Source organism: Pelophylax lessonae, assembly GCF_965119305.1.
Source record: "Pelophylax lessonae genome assembly, chromosome: 5".
NCBI lineage: Eukaryota > Metazoa > Chordata > Amphibia > Anura > Ranidae > Pelophylax > Pelophylax lessonae.
The window spans coordinates 329271978-329291992 of NC_138772.1; the positions used below are offsets into that span (position 1 = coordinate 329271978).

Here is a 20015-nt window from a genome sequence, read left to right on the forward strand (position 1 = left end):
GAGAAAAAACCTGACAGCTCAGGTCGGAGCTGCTGTTAGTACAGCGATCTCCCCTGCTGTTCTATTGTGTGTGTGTGTGTGTGTCCCCCTCCCCACCAGAACACTTCAGTCAGCACCGATCGGGAGCCGGTCGGCAGACCTTTTTCGGTCATGCCCCGTCAACAGAAGTCGGCCGAATGATGGCTTCTGTCGGACCGGCTGCAGTACACATGGGCCAAATGTCGGCATGTTTCTATTGAACTGGCCGATGCCGCCCGACATTCAGCCCATGTGAACAAGGCTTTAGAGACTGGGAATATGTTACATGAGACTGCTATTTACAAATTAATGCTCCCACTACTGGTTGTGAGGCACCAGGGCTGTAGAGAGAAAAACAGTGTTCAGATTAGGATTTCAACATCTTCCTTTGCTCTGACTGACCATAATCCTAATCCTTTGGATATTCTGCAAAGCCTGCGATGTATTAAGATTAAGGAAGACAAAATATAAGAATAAAACAGTGCTGCATGCAGCACTATAGGGAGACAGTTGGGTGAAGTTTGATGTGATACTTTACATCAACAGATTTAACAATTAGGGTGCTATTTTTATTACTTACTTAGTTGCCTGTAGAACTGTGGATCTGTTTTGGAATGTTAGCTAGCTAAAATACAAGTCAGATAGAGTATCCTGTTACATCACCCAAACAACTGAGAAAAAAAAAAAAATGCTTTAAAGGACAAATTTGCAAACTATCGGTCGACATGGCATTTTCTGGTTGGATTCCAAATTCATGATGGAATTAAGAAAATAACATAGTGTGGGATTCATCCAAGTGAGTTATCTGGCTGGCTAAATATCCAGGCATTAGGCTTGCAGTCATATATACGGATTTGCTGTAAGCCTTTGGATAGCTTGGTGGTGAACATAATAGAAGGCATTCTGCCAACATAGGTCTGCAAAGTACACACTGATATGAATGCTGGATGTCTGGTGCTCAGTACAGGAAGTTATAATGTTTTACCTTCATTCAAAACACCTTATGTGGCTTGTTTTTTTCCGGATTCCTGGGAAGTCTGCAGAATATAAGAAGAATATCAGGAACTGTTTTCCAACACATTTACTGGGCAGATTATGACTTTCCAAATCCAATTTTTCAGGAAATGATGTGAAACGGTCATTGTTAAAGGATGGAAACAGCAGCATTCGGGATAGTATGAAACATACATATGCATTGTAGGAAAAGAAATGAAATAAGGTTTTAGTGTCTAGACAGATTTCTGGCAACTAGTATATTACATAGCATTTGGAATAGATAACCATTTCCCCTCGGTAGAGAAATTATGTTGCCATTTTTTTTGTGCAGACTGAGATACCAATTTCCAGCAATAAAGGATAAATGTCAATGTTTAACAATATGGATTGCAGTCACAGAAAAGCAACTTCCCAAGTTCCTTCTGTAAGCTGTCAATACTTAACCAAACATCGCTAGGAAAATAAGATTATAGGGAAATTTGCAAAATTACATTTATAAGATGTCTAGTCTAATTAATTTGTGGATTTTTAGAAATAATACATATTTAACACTTATAAGCATTCTTTTAAAAAGACTAACCACACAACAAGAAACATAAGATTGGGGATACAATAAACAAAGCAGTATGTGCAGGAAAGGAGTGCAGATGGTATGACAGCAGGCACCATGTGCAGGAGAGAAGTGAGGAGAGTATAACATGGTGCAGTAAGCGCAGGAGGGGAGTGGGTGCCTATGGGCAGGTAGAGTTTTATGCTGCCCCAGTCGGGAGGGTTAGTGTTAGTTGTGGTTCCTGGTTCTTTCTTGGAGGGCTTTCCTGGGTCCAACCCCTCGTTCTGTGTTTTATAAAAGAAACCGGGGTCCGGACCTGAGCGTACTGAAAGTTTGCAGCAGCTGCTGCTGTTACCGTTAAAGAGCTTCATCCTGATGGCCTGCTGGATATGCTGAGACCGGTGTGCCAGCTAATGCATATCGGTCCCCAGGATCCTTCTACTGCCTAGGGGATTGCTGGACCTACAGTCTGACCTAAAGATGCCAACCCTGGATATTGCCATCATGGACTCTTTCCTGTGCAGATATGCTGGGGCAGCCACAAGAGTGAGTTAGGGAATATGTATGGAGATGGCTCATTCATATGAACTAGATAATAAGTTAAAGGTACCACATCCCAATTCAATAATGACAGGAGATTGGAAAAAATGTGGGGCAAGGTCGGGACTTTGTAGGTACCGTATTTATTGGTCTCAGAAGGTACCTACAAAGTCCCGACCTTGCCCCACATTTTTTCCAATCTCCTGAGTTAGGGAATAGTTTAATGAAAGACTGTTGTCTTTGTGTTACGGTCATGCAACGTCATTCAAGCAAAGCTTTTGAAACTTTTCTTTTGCCTTGTCTGAAGTTACACAATGCAAGTAACTGGCACACACAGCCTACAGTTTGGGTCAGTTATGCATACTAGGGTATGAAGACAGTGGTACAAGAGTTAAAGTTATTGTAAACTATCAACTTGTAAAACAACCCATTCAGTTTAAATTAGAAATGAAAGGCAAAACATTTGAATATAGATATGAAAAAACCCATACAAATACCTTTCCCCCCTTTTTTTAATAGAAGTTATCACATTCTCTCTGTTCTGAGCTGCATAATAGCTGGGGGAGGAGAAGCAACAGTACACTGGTCTTCCCAGGGAATGACTATGTCGCTTGGGGGGGGGGGGGGTGTCAGGACTCCTGCATAGTGTGGTCAGTTTTTAATAGGAAAGTAGGGGGACTGGCAGGAGCACCAGGCATTTCACACAAAGGAAGCAATACAAAAAGACTGTTTCATACAAGTACATTGTACAGCAGGCACACGTCATATTCTTTAATATAATGTGAAAATTCAAGTTGTTACCAAGGGTAACAAAGCTTTCTCTAGCAGCCTGTCGTAAGCGTGTACATATGACAGATGGGACAGCTTCTAGGAGGAAGTGTTGTGTTGGGCACTCTCTCCATAAGCAGGTCAATCTCAGATCAGCACCAACACAGGTAAGGAAGAGGAAGAGTTATGTGAAGTGCATGCATGGAGTCAGCGCTAGGTGCATGGTAGGGCTTCATACCATTACTGGGAGTGAGGTAGCAGTGATACGCTAGAGAGGTGGAGAGGGCATAGGCTCAGCGTGTCCCTCCTAAATGCATCAGTGACCGCGGTGGTGTATATTATATCGAGAGAGTTAACTAGAGTTCACCCATCTGTTTAAGCAAATGTCCCCCATAGGTAAGGCAGGGACTCTATCCAAGGTGCCTAGCGTAGCCCAGAAGGACCCACCCAAGGGTAGGCCTCTCATATTATCCTTACTTGGCACCCAATGAGGAGGGGAATATAGAGGAGGTGTCACCCACCTACCCCCGTACATGCAGGAGATGAGTGTGGGAGAATGACAGCAGGCAGTATGTGCAGGGGCAGTATGTGCAGCAGAGGAATGTGGGGGTTATAAAAACAAGCCGTATGTGTAGGAGAGAAGAGTGAAAGGTATGCCAGAGGTTAATATCTGCAGAAGAGTGTGCAGTGTATGGCAGCAGGTAGTATCTGCAGGAGAAAAGTACAGATAATATTTTTTATCAACAATATCACCAAACAATATGGTCATAGCCATACAAGTGAATGACAAGAAATGTGTGTGCATATGAGTAATTATATAGCAGCAACATCAGTGTTAAGGAAATAAACCCCCTAAAAAAAGGTAATTTTGATTTTGGGACAGTGGAGGGGGCAAGATATCCTTCAAACAAGAAATGGGGCAATGGAGGTGAGATTCCCACTAGATCATAGTTGGTGAAGATGAGGCTGACATTTGGCATGGTGCACTGAATAACTGCTCACGCCCTAAAGAGTGGGTGTTGAAGGGTTAACTCACATACACTGGGAATGCCAGCCCATAGATATACACTTTTATAAATTTGATTGATCCACAATAGATCTGAAAAGATCTTCAGTGAAAAAAAGTTAAGGGGATTAAAACCAGCTGTTTCCACACGAATTCCGGGTTGGGCAGTGAATGGGGGAAGTACTGGCGCTGTGGAATCTATGGGCTGACAATTAGGACTATGGGCTCTACGGGCCTGTCTTCGAATACGCGGTGGCTGCGGGCCACTACTCGTGCTAGCCACCGCACCAGCTTCAACTGCACTTATGGGACTCGCCACGTCACCAAGTCTTTCTGCAGTGCTAGTTGTACTAGGTCTAGGGTGTACTAGGCCACTCGTGCTTGCCAGATCACGAGAAGTGTGAGCGGCACAAGTACTGGCACTCTGCTGCATACGAGAAACATCCGGTTCTTGCATCTCAGCAACTCCAGAACGGGGTCGGATACACCTGACCTTAGCAGGGACTATCTGTCAGGGAGCCGCTGTTGTCTACAGGTTCATATACTGACCCTGATTCTGCCAGTGAGGCTTCCCTATCGCTCTCATCTGACATAGTCAGTATCCTGTAGGCCTCTTCACTACTGTACCGTTTGGTTATTTTAGTAACTAAATTTACCGGTACAGTAGTGTTACTAATAGGTAAAAAAGCACCTGGTTGTCAAGGACTATTTGGTCGCTACAAAAAAAAAAAACTGCTAGTGTTAGCAGAGATCAGGCCTGACTCTGCTAACGCAGCGGTTTTGTGTGATTTGTGTTTTTTGGAAGGGACAGTAATCTATTGATTACTGCACTTGCCTGGGTAGGGTGGGCTGGGCGCTAAACGCAGGTGCTGGCAGGAATCAGTGCTGATTGTGCAAACACTGCGTTTTGGGAACACTAAACTATTGGGGACGCTAGTATAGTTCTGATCAGATCAGATATTGATCTGTTCAAAAACTATACTAGTAATGGAGGTGTGTGTGTGTGTTAGTGTACTGGACTCTGACGCTAAATAACGGCGGTGTGGTGGGACCATGGCGTTAACTAGCCTAAGTAGCGTCACCCGTGACACTAATACAGTGATCGGTAATCACTGTATATAGTGAACACTGTGACAGGGCAGTGAAGGGGTTAACTGGGGGAGATCAAGGGGTTAAAACTTTATAGGGGATAGATGGTGGGTGGCCTAAACCTATTTGGGCCCAGTGCAAGCGCAAATTAGGGTCACCCGTGACACTAATACAGTGATCAGTAGTTATCTGATATACTGTATATATTAGTGCACTGTGTGATAGGGAGTGAAGGGGTTAACTGGGGGAGATCAAGGGGTTAAAATTTTATAAGGGGTTAAAATTTTATAAGGGGATAGATGGCGGGTGGCCTAAACCTATTTGGGCTTAGCGCAAATTAGGGTCACAAGTGACACTAATACAGTGATCAGTAGTTATCTGATACTCTGTATATATTAGTGCACAGAGTGATAGGGAGTGAAGGGGTTAACTGGGGGTGATCAAGGGGTTAAAACTTTATTAGGGGATAGATGGCGAGTGCCCTAACCCTATTTGGGCCTAACACAAGCGCAAATTAGGGTCACAAGTGACACTAAATACAGTGATCAGTAAAAGATCTGTATACCACTGTATATAGTGTTCACTGTGAGGGATTTGGGGGGGGGGGGGGTGATCAAGGGGTTAAATGTGCCTATGTGAGGTAGTGTCAGTGTAGTGTTTGGTGGAACTCACGTTTTTAGATGTCTCTCGGTCTTCTCCTCGAACCGAAAGGGCTCCTCCAGGAGGGAAAGTTACATTTACATTACACAGGCAGGGGAAATGATCCCATTGGCTAAAACCGATCACCAGTTCCAGACCAAAATTCATTGGTCTGTATCTGGTGACTGATCGGTTCTCTGCCAAATCAGACCAGGATCAGCTCGCGGGAGCGCGCCCTGCGAGCCGTGATCGCGCCGACGTAGGTCTACATTGCCAGACCTTAACAAGCCACTTTGCCGCAGTACTGTCCATGTAGGCAGTCGGCAAGTGCTTAAACCACCTAGGGTGTGAAGTTATTTCCTGTCTTCCAGTCACCCTTTTTTTCTGTATACAGTTCTTCTGGGAATGCTGGTTTTATCTACCTTCTTTCTGCTGGACTACACTTTGAGAATTACTTTATTAATAATTTATGGACTTTTTTGTATGATTTACATGTTTTGTCATACATTATTGATTATGCATATCTAATTCACTGGTCATATTATCTAAGATTAGCGCTGCACTGTCTGTTTAGGTTAAATTTTCTTTGGATGTTTTGGCCTGGGACACGAGGAAGGCAACACAATGTCTTCATTTAAACGAAAATCAGAGACAACCTTTGGAAGGAACGACGGACAGGGGCGAAGAACCACCTTATCTGTGTGAACCACCAAGTAAGGTGAACAACAGGATAACGCCGCCAATTAAGACACCCTGCGCGCAGAGGTGATGGCCACCTTCTGGGACAGCGTAAGCAGAGGAATCTCCCGAAGATTCTCAAAAGGAGGCTTCTGAAGGACTAAACACACCAAATTGAGGTCCCAAGGCGGCAACGGAGGCCGCACTGGAGAAGCCAAGTGCCGAACTCCCTGAAGAAAAGTACGCACCAGGGAGTGTGTGGCCAAGGACAGTTAAAAGAAGGCCACCAAGGCCGACACCTGGCCCTTGATAGTACTCAAGGCCAGTTTCTGCTCAACCCCTGCCGTTGAAGGAAGGTCAAGATCCGAGTCACCACAAATGAGCGAGGATGAACCCCAAGAGACTCACACCACGTGATGTACGTCTTCCACGTACAATGGAAGATCTTCCTAGAAGTAGATTTCCTAGCTTTTAACAGCATTGGAATCACTGACCCCCATCTTTCAGCACCTGGCTTTAAACAGCCAAGCTGTCAAAGCCAGCGACTGTAAAGCAGGATGGAAGATTAGCCCTTGGGACAACAGTTCCTCCCTGAGAGGAAGCTTCCAAGGAACGTCAGCAACCAGCCACACCAGCTCGGCGTACCCAGCTCGGTGAGGCCAGTCCGGGGCCACTAAGATTACTGGAATCCCTTCTGCCTTGATCCTGCATAGAAGTCTTGGCAGAAGCTAGAGGGGAGAGAAGGTGTAAATCAGAGGATACTAACCTCACGGGGCCACCAACGCATCCCATGACCATGCCACAAACCTCTGTACCTTTCTGGTGAGCCGAGACACCAACAGATCCACCTCGGGGTTGCCGCAATGGAGACTCAACTGATGAAACACCTCTAGATGAAGAGACCACTCCCCTTGGTCCAACGCCTACCAGTTTTCCACCCTGGGAAAGTTTTCCCCAAGAAAGGACTGGAACAAAACGTTCTGCCCACCTTAGAATGCCGACTACCTCCAGAGCTGCCAGGACACTTCTTGTGCCCCCCCTGGTGATCGACATTTTCCACTAGTCTGGTTGCCCCTCTCTCACCAAGACTTTTACATTGGAGACCCATCTCCCAGCGGAAGCGCCCAAAAAACTGTTCTCTTACACTGGTGATTGACATAAGCCACTACCATGGCATTGTCCGATTGAATGTGCACTGGACATCCCTGAAGATGATCCATCCAAATGTTCCAGGCTGATCGCTCAGAGTTCCAGAACATTGATTGGTAGTCTAGACTCTTCCAGCGTCCAGACCCCCTGAGTAAAATTTTTCCTAAGTGTGCCTCCCCACCTGGACAGGCTGGCATCCATGGTGACCACTGTCCAATACAAAGGTAAGGAAGGATTTGCCCAGCCGGAAGAACGAAGCCACCAAACCAGGGACTCTTTCTTTCCCGGGCTCAGCCATATTTGATTGTCCAGAGACTGCGGATTCTTGTCCCATTTGCCCAGAATCTCCCTTTGCAGGGACCTCATATTGAACTGTGCAAACTGAACCACCTTGAAGGTAAACACCATCAGGCCCAGCACCCGCATGCAATTTCGGAGGGATGACCATCTGCTGGACAGCAGGAGACTAATTGCAGCCTGCAGTTTCTGGAGTTTGTCCAGAGGAAGTAGCACTCTGGCTAAGGCCGAGTCCAGAGTCAGACCCAGATAGTCCAGCTTTGTGGATAGAACCAGAACAGACTTCTGAAAATTCATAATCCAGCCAAACTCCCTCAGAGTTCGTACGGTGATCTCCAGGTTTTCCACCAGAGCAGTAGGAGACTGCTCGCAGACGGAGGTCATCCAAGTTAACCAGTACCGCGATCCCCCAATGGCATAACAATGCTAGCACCGGGACCAACACTTTTGTGAAGACCCGGGGAGAAGAGGTGAGACCAAAGGGTAACAACACAAACTGATAATGTTCCTCTCCCACCGCAAAGCGTAAGAAGCACTGGCGACCGGCACATATTGGAATGTTAAGGTAAGCATCCTTGATGTCAATAGAGGCAAGAAAATCTCCCTGATGCAGGGATGCCACCACTGTGCGAATGGACTTCATTCTGAACTTCTGCATCCGTACAAAGCAGTTCAGCGTCTTGAGGTCCAGAATTGGACGCACCTTGCCTTCCTTCCTGGGAACTGTACACAGGTTTGAGTAAAACCCCTGAAAACGTTCTGAAGTTGGAACCAGAACAATCACACCTTGAAGTAACAGGTCTTGCACTGCCCCAAAAAGACCCTGTAAGCAGTTCGGGGACAGGTGCAAGTTGGAAGCAAAGAACCTGTTCAGAGGGTAAGAATGAAACTCGTTCTTGTAGCCAGACGATATGACTTCGTCGACCCACTTGTCTTGTACCAGGGAAGTCCACAGGTACGGAAACCAGCGAAGACGTCCCCCCAACCCAGATATGGGTAAGGGTGCACTTTTACGCTAAAGGAGCCTTGTCCGCGGGTCTGAAGAAGCCCGACCAAGTTCGCTTGGATCCACCAGAGGAGGCCCTAAAAGGTTTTGATCCCTTGTCAGTCGCCCCAGAGGGAGGAAAAAACTTCTTATGAGCCGGGAAAGATGGCCCACGTCTATGACGAGGGTCCTTGCCCTTACTAGCCTGCGGAAGAGGGGAAGGTACTCTTCCCCTCTGTAAGACCCTTAATGATGTCATCCAGGGTAGCTCCAAACAGGCGATCTCCTTAAAAAGGAAGATCAGTCAAGGCCTTTTTAGAAGTCTGGTCTGAAGACCACCGCCAAAACAGAGAGCCTAGCAAATAGGGGAGCCACATCCAAAAGAGGCATCACAGATAAACTGCAGCCCCTGGACAAACTGGTCTGCCAGCTCAGCAAAGGCAGGGGGGAGCTGCTCCCCCTCCGGGTCACGCTGATCACAGAACGCCCCCTATGGGGCGCACGCAGGCAGCTCATATATGGGAGGATGTAAATGGACCTCTTCCCGGAAAATTAGGCCTGCACTGTAGCAGTCTTTCAGCTAAAGCGCGGGCAGGAAGAAGTTAAATCCCGTTGCACAGAGCAGGCTAGTATAACCTTTTTTTTAATTTTAATTTCAGTAAAAAAAAAACAACCTTCAGCGTCATTTTAAAGCGGTAGTAAACTGCCATGCTTTTTTTTTTTTTTTTTTAAACCTGCAAGGTAAAGTTATAATGTACTAGCACATTATGTGAAACTTACTTCAAAATGAAGCCCTCCAGCAAGCACTGTCAATGCTGACAGGACTTCATCTTCACCCAGTCTTCCTTCCGGCTTCATGTCCTCCGGTCGTGGGATTGTGAGCTGCTATTTATGGCACAGGATTCTGAAGGAATGGCCCAGGTGGCCATTCCTTTAGAGCGCATGTGGCGGTGACGCCCATTCACAAGTAAACATCTCCTAAACAGTGTATGTTTAGGAGATATTTACTGTTCCTATAGGTAAGCCTTACTATAGGTTTACCTATAGGTACATGTCAACCATAGGAGTTTACTCCCACTTTAAATTAAAAATCTGTCCCTAATTGATCTCCCACAAAACCTTTTTTTTAATTTGTATTATTTTCTGTGATGCCATGTACTATAGGCATGTACCAAAAAAATTACATGTACTATAGGTTTACTTGTTTTCTTAACAACGAAGCCTGAAAACCACAAGACATGATTCATCTGCACGGAAGAAAGCCTAATGGACTTATTTAGAAGCATTTTAAATGTACATCTTAAGAAGTAAATCCATTTACGTATCTATCCACAAAGCGATCAGTTCTATTTAAGAGTCTACAAAATCTAAGTAAACTTTAAAGCACTAAGCTCATACATACACATTTCCACTCTTCTGCATGATTGCATTTGTCTGGTGAAAATGAAATTAAGTTAAAGTGCAGAAAGAAGCAGCACAATCCCCTTTTAATGCCCAGATGGAGAAGACATGGAATGACGTCACTCTGTGAAAGACCCATTGTACAGCTTCCAACAAGTAACACATCTTTGGGGAAGGTCTGTTATAGTCATAGGCACTTTCTTTTCCACCCGTCAGGTAGAAAAATCTCAGTTGCAATGAGCAACATTCCAACACGTTTCAGTGATGGCAAAGTCCTTTTTCAGGCCAGTAACCCAGCAATGATTGATGAGACTCAGACCGACAGTAGCGGATAGGGAAGCTTGGCTGCAGTTCAGTGTTATTGTAAGAAATCTCAAATATTTATTCCATCTCCTGCACTCACTGTAATCACATTTTCACCATGTTGCCAGGAAGGGAGCTTTGACATGAAGCCATAAATTGACACAGGCTACCATTGTTGCACTTTTGCAATTGAAAACACTGAAATAATATTAAATCGTTCTATATTTTCCTACCTGCAGAAGTAAGATGACTAAAATGTCATTTTAAATGCAAGGCTCATAAAAACATCCTTTTATTACACTTAATTTGCGTATTTCAGAGTGCTTAAAATGGTTTCCACAGATTGATTTCATATAGTTGAAACCACAGCAAACTCTGACATCATCTATGCTAGAGCTGGCATACTGCCCTGAAGGGAAATAGTAGAGTGCAACTTGTATAAGTATGTGAACTCATTTGCTAAAGCAAGAGCAGCAGCTATTAGAAAACAATCTAATATATCCTTTATCTATTGTAGTCTATAGGTTATTGCAATGTAAATATATATACAGGTGCATCCTAAAAATTTTAAATATCAAAAAGGTAATTTCAGCAATTTAATTCAAAAAGTCAAACTCATATTATATAGATTCATTACACACAGAGTGATATATTTCAAGCATTTCTTTGCTTTAAATTTTGATGATTATGGCTTACAGCTAGTGAAAACCCAAAATTCAGTATCTCAGAAAATTAGAATATTACATAAGCCCAATAAAAAAAAAGAATTACTGAAAAGTATGTCCATGTACAGTATACACTCAATACTTGGTCAGGGCTCCTTTTGCATGAATTACTGCATCAATGCGGCGTGGCATCGAGGCGATTGGCCTGTGGCACTGCAGAGGTGTTATGGAAGCCCAGGTCACTTTGATAGCGGCCTTCAGCTCATCTGCATTGTTTGGACTGGTGTCTCATCTTCCTCTTGAAAATACCCCACATATTCTCTGTGGGGTTTAGGTCCTTCCGTAGCATCAATGCAGCGTGGCATGGAGGCGATCAGCCTGTGGCACTACAGAGGTGTTATGGAAGCCCAGGTCGCTTTGATAGCGGCCTTCAGCTCATCTGCATTGTTGGGACTGGTGTCTCATCTTCCTCTTGAAAATACCCCACATATTCTCTATGGGGTTTAGGTCCTTCCAGACCATCAATGCAGCGTGGCATGGAGGCGATCAGCCTGTGGCACTACAGAGGTGTTATGGAAGCCCAGGTCGCTTTGATAGCGGCCTTCAGCTTATCTGCATTGTTGGGACTGGTGTCTCATCTTTCTCTTGACAATACCCCACATATTCTCTATGGGGTTTAGGTCAGACGCGTTTGCTGCCCATTTAAGCACAGTGATACCATGATCATTAAACCAGATATTGATACTTTTGTAAGTATGGGCAGGTGCCAGGTTCTGCTGGAAAATTAAATCAGCATCTCCATAAAGCTGTTCAGCAGAGGGAAACATGAAGGGCTCTAGAATTTCCTGGTAGAGGGGTGCGCTGACTGGACTTAAAACACAGTGGACAAATGGCAGCAGATGATTTGGCTCCCCAAATCATCACTGACTGCGGAAATTTCACACTGGACCTCATGCAACGTGGATTCTCTGCCTCTCCACTTTTGCTCCAGACTCTGGAACCTTGATTTCCAAATGAAATGCAAAATTTACTTTCATCTGAAAAGAGGACTTTGGACAACTGAGCAACGGTCCAGTCTTTTTTTCCTCCTTAGTCCAGGTAAGATGCTTCTGACATTGAGGGATATTTACTGAAACTGGAGCACACAGAATCTGGTGCAGCTGTACATTGTAACCAATCAGCTTCTAACTCCAGCTTGTTCAGTTAAAGCGGTAGTAAACTCATTCCTAGTATATCATTTATATCATTTAAAAACATCAACACCTGTAACATGTAATTTCCAATCCAATTTAGTGAAATCAATCAATAGCTCGTTTAGCTAACCTGTATTATTTTATATAATATGTTCTTATTTCCTCATACTACAGCGCCGCCATCCTTACTGTGGCTTTCTCCAGCGGAACGCTGCTGTGTTTCCGCCCACAGTACGAGTAGTATTGCCGAAATCCCGCGCATGCGCAGTAAACGCCGAAACCAAGCCTCGCTTTGGTTTCATTCACGATTTGGACAGCCAATAGGAGGCTGTCCAACATATTCCTTCTGCACAATTGCTCCCCCCCTTCTCCACGATCTAATAATAGGGAAACAGTACACTTTCGTTTCCTTATTATTACCTCACGGTGTAAAGGAGGTGATCTGCCTTCATGTATATAATACAATAATACGTCTATATAACGCTATCTAAATCTGTTCAATAAATTTAAATATGTGCTTATATATATATATATATATATATATATTTATTTTTTATTTGAGTTTGTATGTATGTATGTATATATATATATTTATAAATATTTACTCACACACACACACACATTATATATATATATATATATATATATATATATATATATTATAAAAATGTTTATATATATATATATATATATATATATATATATATATATATATAATGTGTGTGTGTGTGTATATATATAAATATATACATATTATATATATATATATATATATTTATATACACATATATTATATATATATATATTTATTTATATATGTATATATATATATATATATATATTTTTTAGAATATATATTTATATATATATAAATATATATAAACACACATATATATCTAAATATATATATATATATATAGAGAGAGAGAGGGAGAGCTATATATGTATGTGTATATATATATATTTACATTTATATGGGAAGGAAAGGAGGGGCAATAAAAAATGTCAGTAAATAAACCTTTATTACTTGTGAGTGGGTGATTGGTGCACTATTGATAGCTTCTCTCTCGATCTCCTCTTCTCTGCCGCTCTGCCCTCCACACGTCTTCTTCCTCTCTCCACTACTCCACTATCACTCCCCTGTGACGTAGCAAGTCACATGGGGTAGTGGAGATTTTTTTTTTAATGGGGGAAGGTCGTAGTCTCGCGGGAGCACGGGGCTGACGTCTAGGAGAGGAAATGACGCAGCCCCGCACTAGCCACTGAAATTCCGGCAAGCTAATTATCTTGCCGGAAAAAAAGATAACGATGAGCATGCGCAAATGACGTGGATCACAGCACCGATACAAATCTAAGGAGAACGGCTGCAGTGACAGTCATGATAAAAGGTGCGCTATAACATACGGACACATGTCATTATTATACTGCAAAGTGGAAAATTAGATGATACTACCGCTTTAAGCTTTGACAATAAAACCTGAAAGCTGATTGGCTACCACGCACAGCTGCACCAGATTCTGTGTACACCAGTTTTAGCAAATCTTCCCCCAAAGTCTCTGGTTCAGGAGTGGCTTGAGACAAGGAACACGACAGTTGTAACCCATGTCCTTGATACATCTGTGTGTGGTGGCTCTTAAAGCACTGACACCAGCCGTAATCCACTCCTTGTGAACCTCCCCCAAATTCTTGAATGGCCTTTGCTTCGCAATCCTCTCGAGGCTGCGGTTATCCCTGTTGCACGTGCACCTTTTTTCACCACACGTTTTCCTTCCACTCATTTTTCCATTAATATGCTTGGCTACAGCACTCTGAACAGCCAGCTTCTTTAGCAATGTACATTTTGGGACTTACCCTCCATGTGGAGGGTGTCAATGACTGTCTTATGGACAATTGTCAAGTCAGCAATCTTCCACATGACTGTGTAACCTACTGAACGAGACTGAGAGAACATTTAAAGGTTCAGGAAACCTTTACAGGTATTTTGAGTTAATTAGCTGATTAGAGTGTGACACCATGAGTCTACAATATTGAACTTTTTCAGAATATTTAAATTTTCTGAGACACTGAATTTTGTGTTTTCACTAGCTGTAAGCTATGATCATCAAAATTAACCACTTTCAGCCAAAGGATGTCATAGGACGTCCTGGACTTTGAGTGGAGATATATGAATGATGGCAGGCATCATTTAGATATCTTTTGCAGCCCCTGATTCCCTGCACCGTAAGAACAATTCAGCTGCTTGATCGTTCTTGCGGTGCTTCTACTGGCTCGTCTGTGCGATCGGCGAGCCTGAGGTGGCAGTTCACTGTAGAGAATACAAAGGACCAGATAGTCCCCTGGCAGTCTCTATGACTCGGAGGCCCGGGCGCGATGTTATGAAGTCACGCTCGGCCTGACAGTTGCAAATACTGCCATGGACTCAGCTGGAAAGGCCGAGAGCATTTTTTTTTTTTTAATTTCAGTCTTTCCAGTCTAGAGGAGAGATGTGATGTGGGGTCTTATAGACCACATCTCTCCATAAAGAGGACCGGTTATGCCCTATTCTTATTACAAGGGATGTTTACATAAATAAACAAAAAATAAAATAAACAATGAGAAAAAAAAACATTTTTAAAGCACTCCGTCGCTGCATGAAGTAGCAAACGCATACATTTGTCGTGCCCTCATATATAAACATCATTGAAACCACACATGTGACGTATTGCAGCGAACGTTAGAGCCTGAACAATTCTAGCCCAAGACCTCCTCTGTAACTCTAAACTGGTAACCTGTCAAAAATGTTTAAAAGCGTTGCCTACAGAGAGTTTTAGGTACCGAAGTCTGGCGCCATTCCACGAGTCACGAGTGTGCGCAATTTTAAAGGATGAAATGTTAGGTATCCATTTACTCAGCGTAACATCATCTTTCACATTATACAAAAAAAATTGGGCAAACTTTAGTGTTTTGTTTTTTCCTGTTTCATGAAACCGTTTTTTTTTTTTTTCAGACTGAGAGACCATTAAAAAAAAAAAAAAAAAAAATTTTTTGAATAATTGCTGCGCTAATACTGTGGGACATAAAAAGTTGAAACAACCACCATTTTTTCCCCTAGGGTCTCTGCTAAAAAAAAAAACAATGTTTGGGGGTTCCGAGTAATTTTATAGCAAGAAAATGATGATTTTTTACACGTAGGAGAGGAGTGCCAGAATAGGCCCAGTATGGGAGTGGTGAAAAGAAAAATGCTTGAAATATATCACTGTGTGTAAAGAATCTATATTATACAGTATAGGAGTTTCACATTTTAAAATTAAATTACTAAAAAAAAAAAAACTGGATTTTTGTACTTAACGTAAAATCCTTTTCTCTGAAGTTCATTGACAGACGCAGCTCCATATCTCTAGACCATTGGGTTATGCTCCTCCCATCAGGAATAGGACACTAGGCAGGAAAAAGCTTGATCACACCTATGGGGCTGTCCCTGTAGGCATAACCCCACACGCTCCGCTACAGCCCTTAGTTTCATGGCAAGCAGTGTTTAGAAGAAAAAAAAAACGAATTTCACTCACAAGTAGAGGGGTGGGTGCTGCGTCTGTCAATGAACTTCAGAGAAAAGGATTTTACGGTAAGTACAAAAATCCAGTTTTTTCTATCATTCATTGACAGACGCAGCGCCATATCTTCTTAGACCATTGGGACATCCCAAAGCAGTATATGCATGAGGGGTGAGAAAAAACGCAAAGAGTGTAATTCCCCAAAGGCTAAAATTAGCCAACCCGGTAACATGGAGCTCAACCAGGAACAACTGGAGCTCACCTAGAAAAACATACACACTCAAGAGAACAAACAAAAAGGTTCTCTTTTAAAAAGCAGTCTGCATAACCTTGTGGCCAAAAGAGGCATCCGAAGATGCCAAACATCTACTTTGTAGAATTTTGTGAACGTATGCACAGACGACCAATTTGCTGCTTTGCAAACTTGCATCACTGACGCCTGATGAAAAGCCCAAGAGGCACTCAGCGCCCTAGTAGAATGCGCCTTCACAGGGAAAGGAGGAACCTGAACCTGAAGCCTGAACAACTGCCTGCCTGATCCATCTGGATATGGTCGCAGCAGACGCAGCCAATCCTTTACGAGTTTCCTAGGCAATGACAAAAAGAGCATCTGATTTTCTGAAAGACTCAGTGGCCGCCAGGTAAACCCTGATCGCCCAAACCACATCCAAAGAATGCAAAGCAATTTCCTTGGGATGCTTGGGCTTGGGACAAAGTGAAGGCAGCACAATGTCTTCATTCAAATGAAAATCAGAAACCATCTTAGGGAGAAAAGACTGATTAGGTCGGAGTACCAACTTATCTTTGTGGATCAAAAAATAAGGTGAGCTGCAGGACAACGCTGCCAATTCAGACACTCTGCGGGCAGAAGTGATAGCCATGAAAAAGGAAACCTTCTGAGACAATGAAAGCAGAGAAATTTTCCGAATGTTCTCAATAGGAGGCTTTTAAAGAACAGATAATACCAAATTCAGATCCCACGGAGGCAGCGGGGATCTTCTCGGGGGAGCCACATGGCGCACTCTCTGCATGAAAGTGCGAATCAAGGTATGCGTAGCTAACGAGCGTTGGAAAGATATAGCCAAAGCCGACACTTGGCCTTTGATAGTGCCCAAAGCCAACCGCTGTTCAACCCCTTTTTGCAGAAAGGCCAAAACCCTAGCTACTGAAAACAAGCGAGGGTGCACCTTCATTGATTCACAACATGACATGTACGATTTCCGCGTACGATGATAGATCTTCCTGGTAGTCGATTTCCTGGCCATCAATAGTGTAGGAATCACAGAGTCAGAAAGACCTCTATCTCTCAAAACCTGGCTTTCAACAGCCATGCCATTAAAGCCAGCAACTGTAAAGTAGGATGGAAGATCGGCCCTTGAGACAGCAGATCCTCCCGAAGAGGAAGTATCCAAGGAGCATCGGCGACCAACCTTACCAGTTCTGCGTACCAAGACTGGCGAGGTTGGTCTGGGGCCACCAGAACCGACTGGAATCCCTTCCACCTCTATCCTGCATAGAAGGCTCAGCAGGAGTTTCAGCGGAGGAAAGGCATAAATCAGCCGATACCGACCCCAAGGAGCTACCAGCGCGTCTGTGTCGTTGGCCAGAGGATCCAGAGACCTGGCTACGAAGCTCTGACCCTTCCTGTTGAGACAAGAAGCAAACAGATCGACCTCGGGAGTCGCCCACTGGACACACAGGAGATGAAACACCTCTGGATGTAGGGACCATTCCCCTTGATCCAACACCTGAAGACTCCGGTAATCCGCTTGCCAGTTCTCCCCACCTGGGATGTGTACAGCACAGAGGGCTGGAACAAACTTTTCTGCACAAGCCAGAAATTCGGCCACCTCCCTGGCTGCCAAGACACTCTTGGTGCCCCCCACCTGATGATTGATGTAAGCCACAGCCGTGGCATTGTCCGATTAAATCCAAACCGGACAATCTCGCAGATGAGTCATCCATTGGCTCAGACAAAGCTTTTATTGCTCTGAGCTCAAAAAAATTACATATAACAAAAATTTTCCTTTTAAATATCTAAGACCCAAGTCCCAGCAGGGAACTAGGTCGTACTCCTAAACTAGGCAGAAACAAACTAAGGGCTGTAGCAGAGTGTGTGGGGTTATGCCTACAGGAACAGCCCCATAGGCGTGGTAAAGGTTTTTCCTGCCTAGTGTCCTATTCCTGATGGGAGGAGCATAACCCAATGGTCTAAGAAGATATGGAGCTGTGTCTGTCAATGAACGATAGCAAAATTTACTTTTTGATGATCTTCTAATTTTTTTAAAAAATTAGATGGACAGCTTTGTTTTTTTAATTTAGGTGATCTTTATATTTTGTTCTTTTTTGTACACGGTCCATGTAAATCAATGTGCTGTGACATCAGTGGCTCCTAGGGACAGGGCAGGTGCAAGAAACTGCTGCTTTCTTAGGAACCAGTGATAGCGGAAAGCGGTCATATATAGAAGTGGTAGAAATACCACTTGTATATATGATGCTCAGCTCCTGCTTAACAGGGGGCAAGATAAACAAAATGTCAGGCATTCGCCCTAGGTTCGGACCAAACCGTCAGCTCATCCCTACTTAAGTTAAGTTACTTAAGTTAAGTTAAGGTATCTTCAGATACAAGGACACACCTTGATCTACACATAAATCAAACCTTAAATACAAGAAACCATTACATTGATTTATTGTACTTAAAGATACCTGCAGATTATCTGCAAATGTAATTTTACACAGGAGGGGCTGCATTTTGACACAAAGTAACACAAAGCAATTGCCGGCTGTCATTCTGACAGCTGTTAATTAACGGTAACAACAGCAGAGGAAGAGTAAATGGATGTTAAGAATCATTCACACTAGTAGTTGAAGGTCGGTAAAACCCCATGGTTGAGCTGCATTTTTATCGCACCCAAACACTTCTCCTTTAGCTGAAGAGGCATTGGCCGGGAGGGCCTATATGTCACAGCAGGAAATCAACCCCCTCACTTTTGGTGGCTGTAGCTGCCAACTAATGCAACCAAACTAAAAGTTGAATCATGCTAGTATGAGGATCAAGGGGTTAAAGCTGGCAGTAAGGAGATGATACGTTTCCCACCGCCTGTCAAATTAGGCACTTTAGGGATCAAAGCAAGCGTGAACGATCCCTTAGAGATGTTTTCTAAAAACTTTCCTAACAATCTAAATCCTGATGTGGTTAAAAGAAAAATATAATCAATTAGAATGCAACAACTTTTTCAGAAAAATAGTTATAGAACATTTCAGCTATCCAATTAAAAAAGCCAATAGCTTACCTTTAGCTAAAGTTTTGAAAAAAAAAAAAAAAAAAACAAATAAATTTCACATTTTTTATATATTGTTTGCATTATTGACTTTTTTTTTTATTGCTGAACTATTTTTATTGGTACAGTAAGAGCTACAGCGTATTATGCTGTGGAGTATGCACAGTGATTAAGGTACATGGTACAAAACACACATTCATTAAAAAATTTTGACAAAATGAGACATCAATCCAGGTGAAGCGAAAAGTCAGTAACAAAAAAACATAAAAAGACTTTAAAAAATGCATATATCTGTGGGTGAGCACATTGTGCATACAAAACCCATTTTATCAGAGTACTAGCTGCAGATGATAGCGCAAACATACATGTTTCACTCGACTAGCTCCTTATCACATCTCAGTCCCAAACATCCTCAGGCACTTGACAAATGAGGTAATGAAAGCTTCCACCATTCTTTTTTTACAACTCAACAGAATAGCAAACAGGTAACTAGGCCAACTTAATATGCATAGGAAAGTTAGAAAGAAGCCATTTTGCTAAGTTCTCTGTTAATCTCCGCATATTGTTCCCTCAGACGCTGCACTGCTTTACGCTGCTCTTCATCAAGTTCCAGTCGTCTTTGTTCCTGTTCCTTCAGAAATGCTTCCCACCTTGCACAAAGTTTCTTATTCCCAGCTTTCTCTGCACCACTCTGCAAATAAAAGAGGTAACATGGCAACAAAAATGTGTGAATATTTACAGGTCAAGCTAAAGAACTACTATGTGGTCTGCAGAGGTTCAGGATCTGGCTTTACGGCTGAGCATACTGTAAATGATAATACCTTTGAAACGTAAAAATTGTAATGCAAAAACTCAAACAATTTAAAAGGCTGTTTTCCTGAAGGGCCACTTAAAACATTAACATTTGCACTTCAACAATATATCTTA

The 20015-nt window shown here is 43.1% G+C and overlaps 1 protein-coding gene across 1 annotated transcript in view; it reads right to left on the minus strand.

Annotated features, from left to right (window-relative positions):
- Positions 1-19539: 19539 nt before the first annotated feature.
- The window catches only part of BLOC1S5 (biogenesis of lysosomal organelles complex 1 subunit 5), a 71670-nt gene continuing 71194 nt past the window's right edge, over positions 19540-20015 (minus strand). Inside the window, exon 5 of the mRNA XM_082258767.1 lies at positions 19540-19779. Within this exon, the coding sequence (XP_082114893.1) occupies positions 19606-19779 (174 nt within the window). The 3' untranslated portion in view covers positions 19540-19605. The remainder of the gene's footprint in view (positions 19780-20015) is intronic.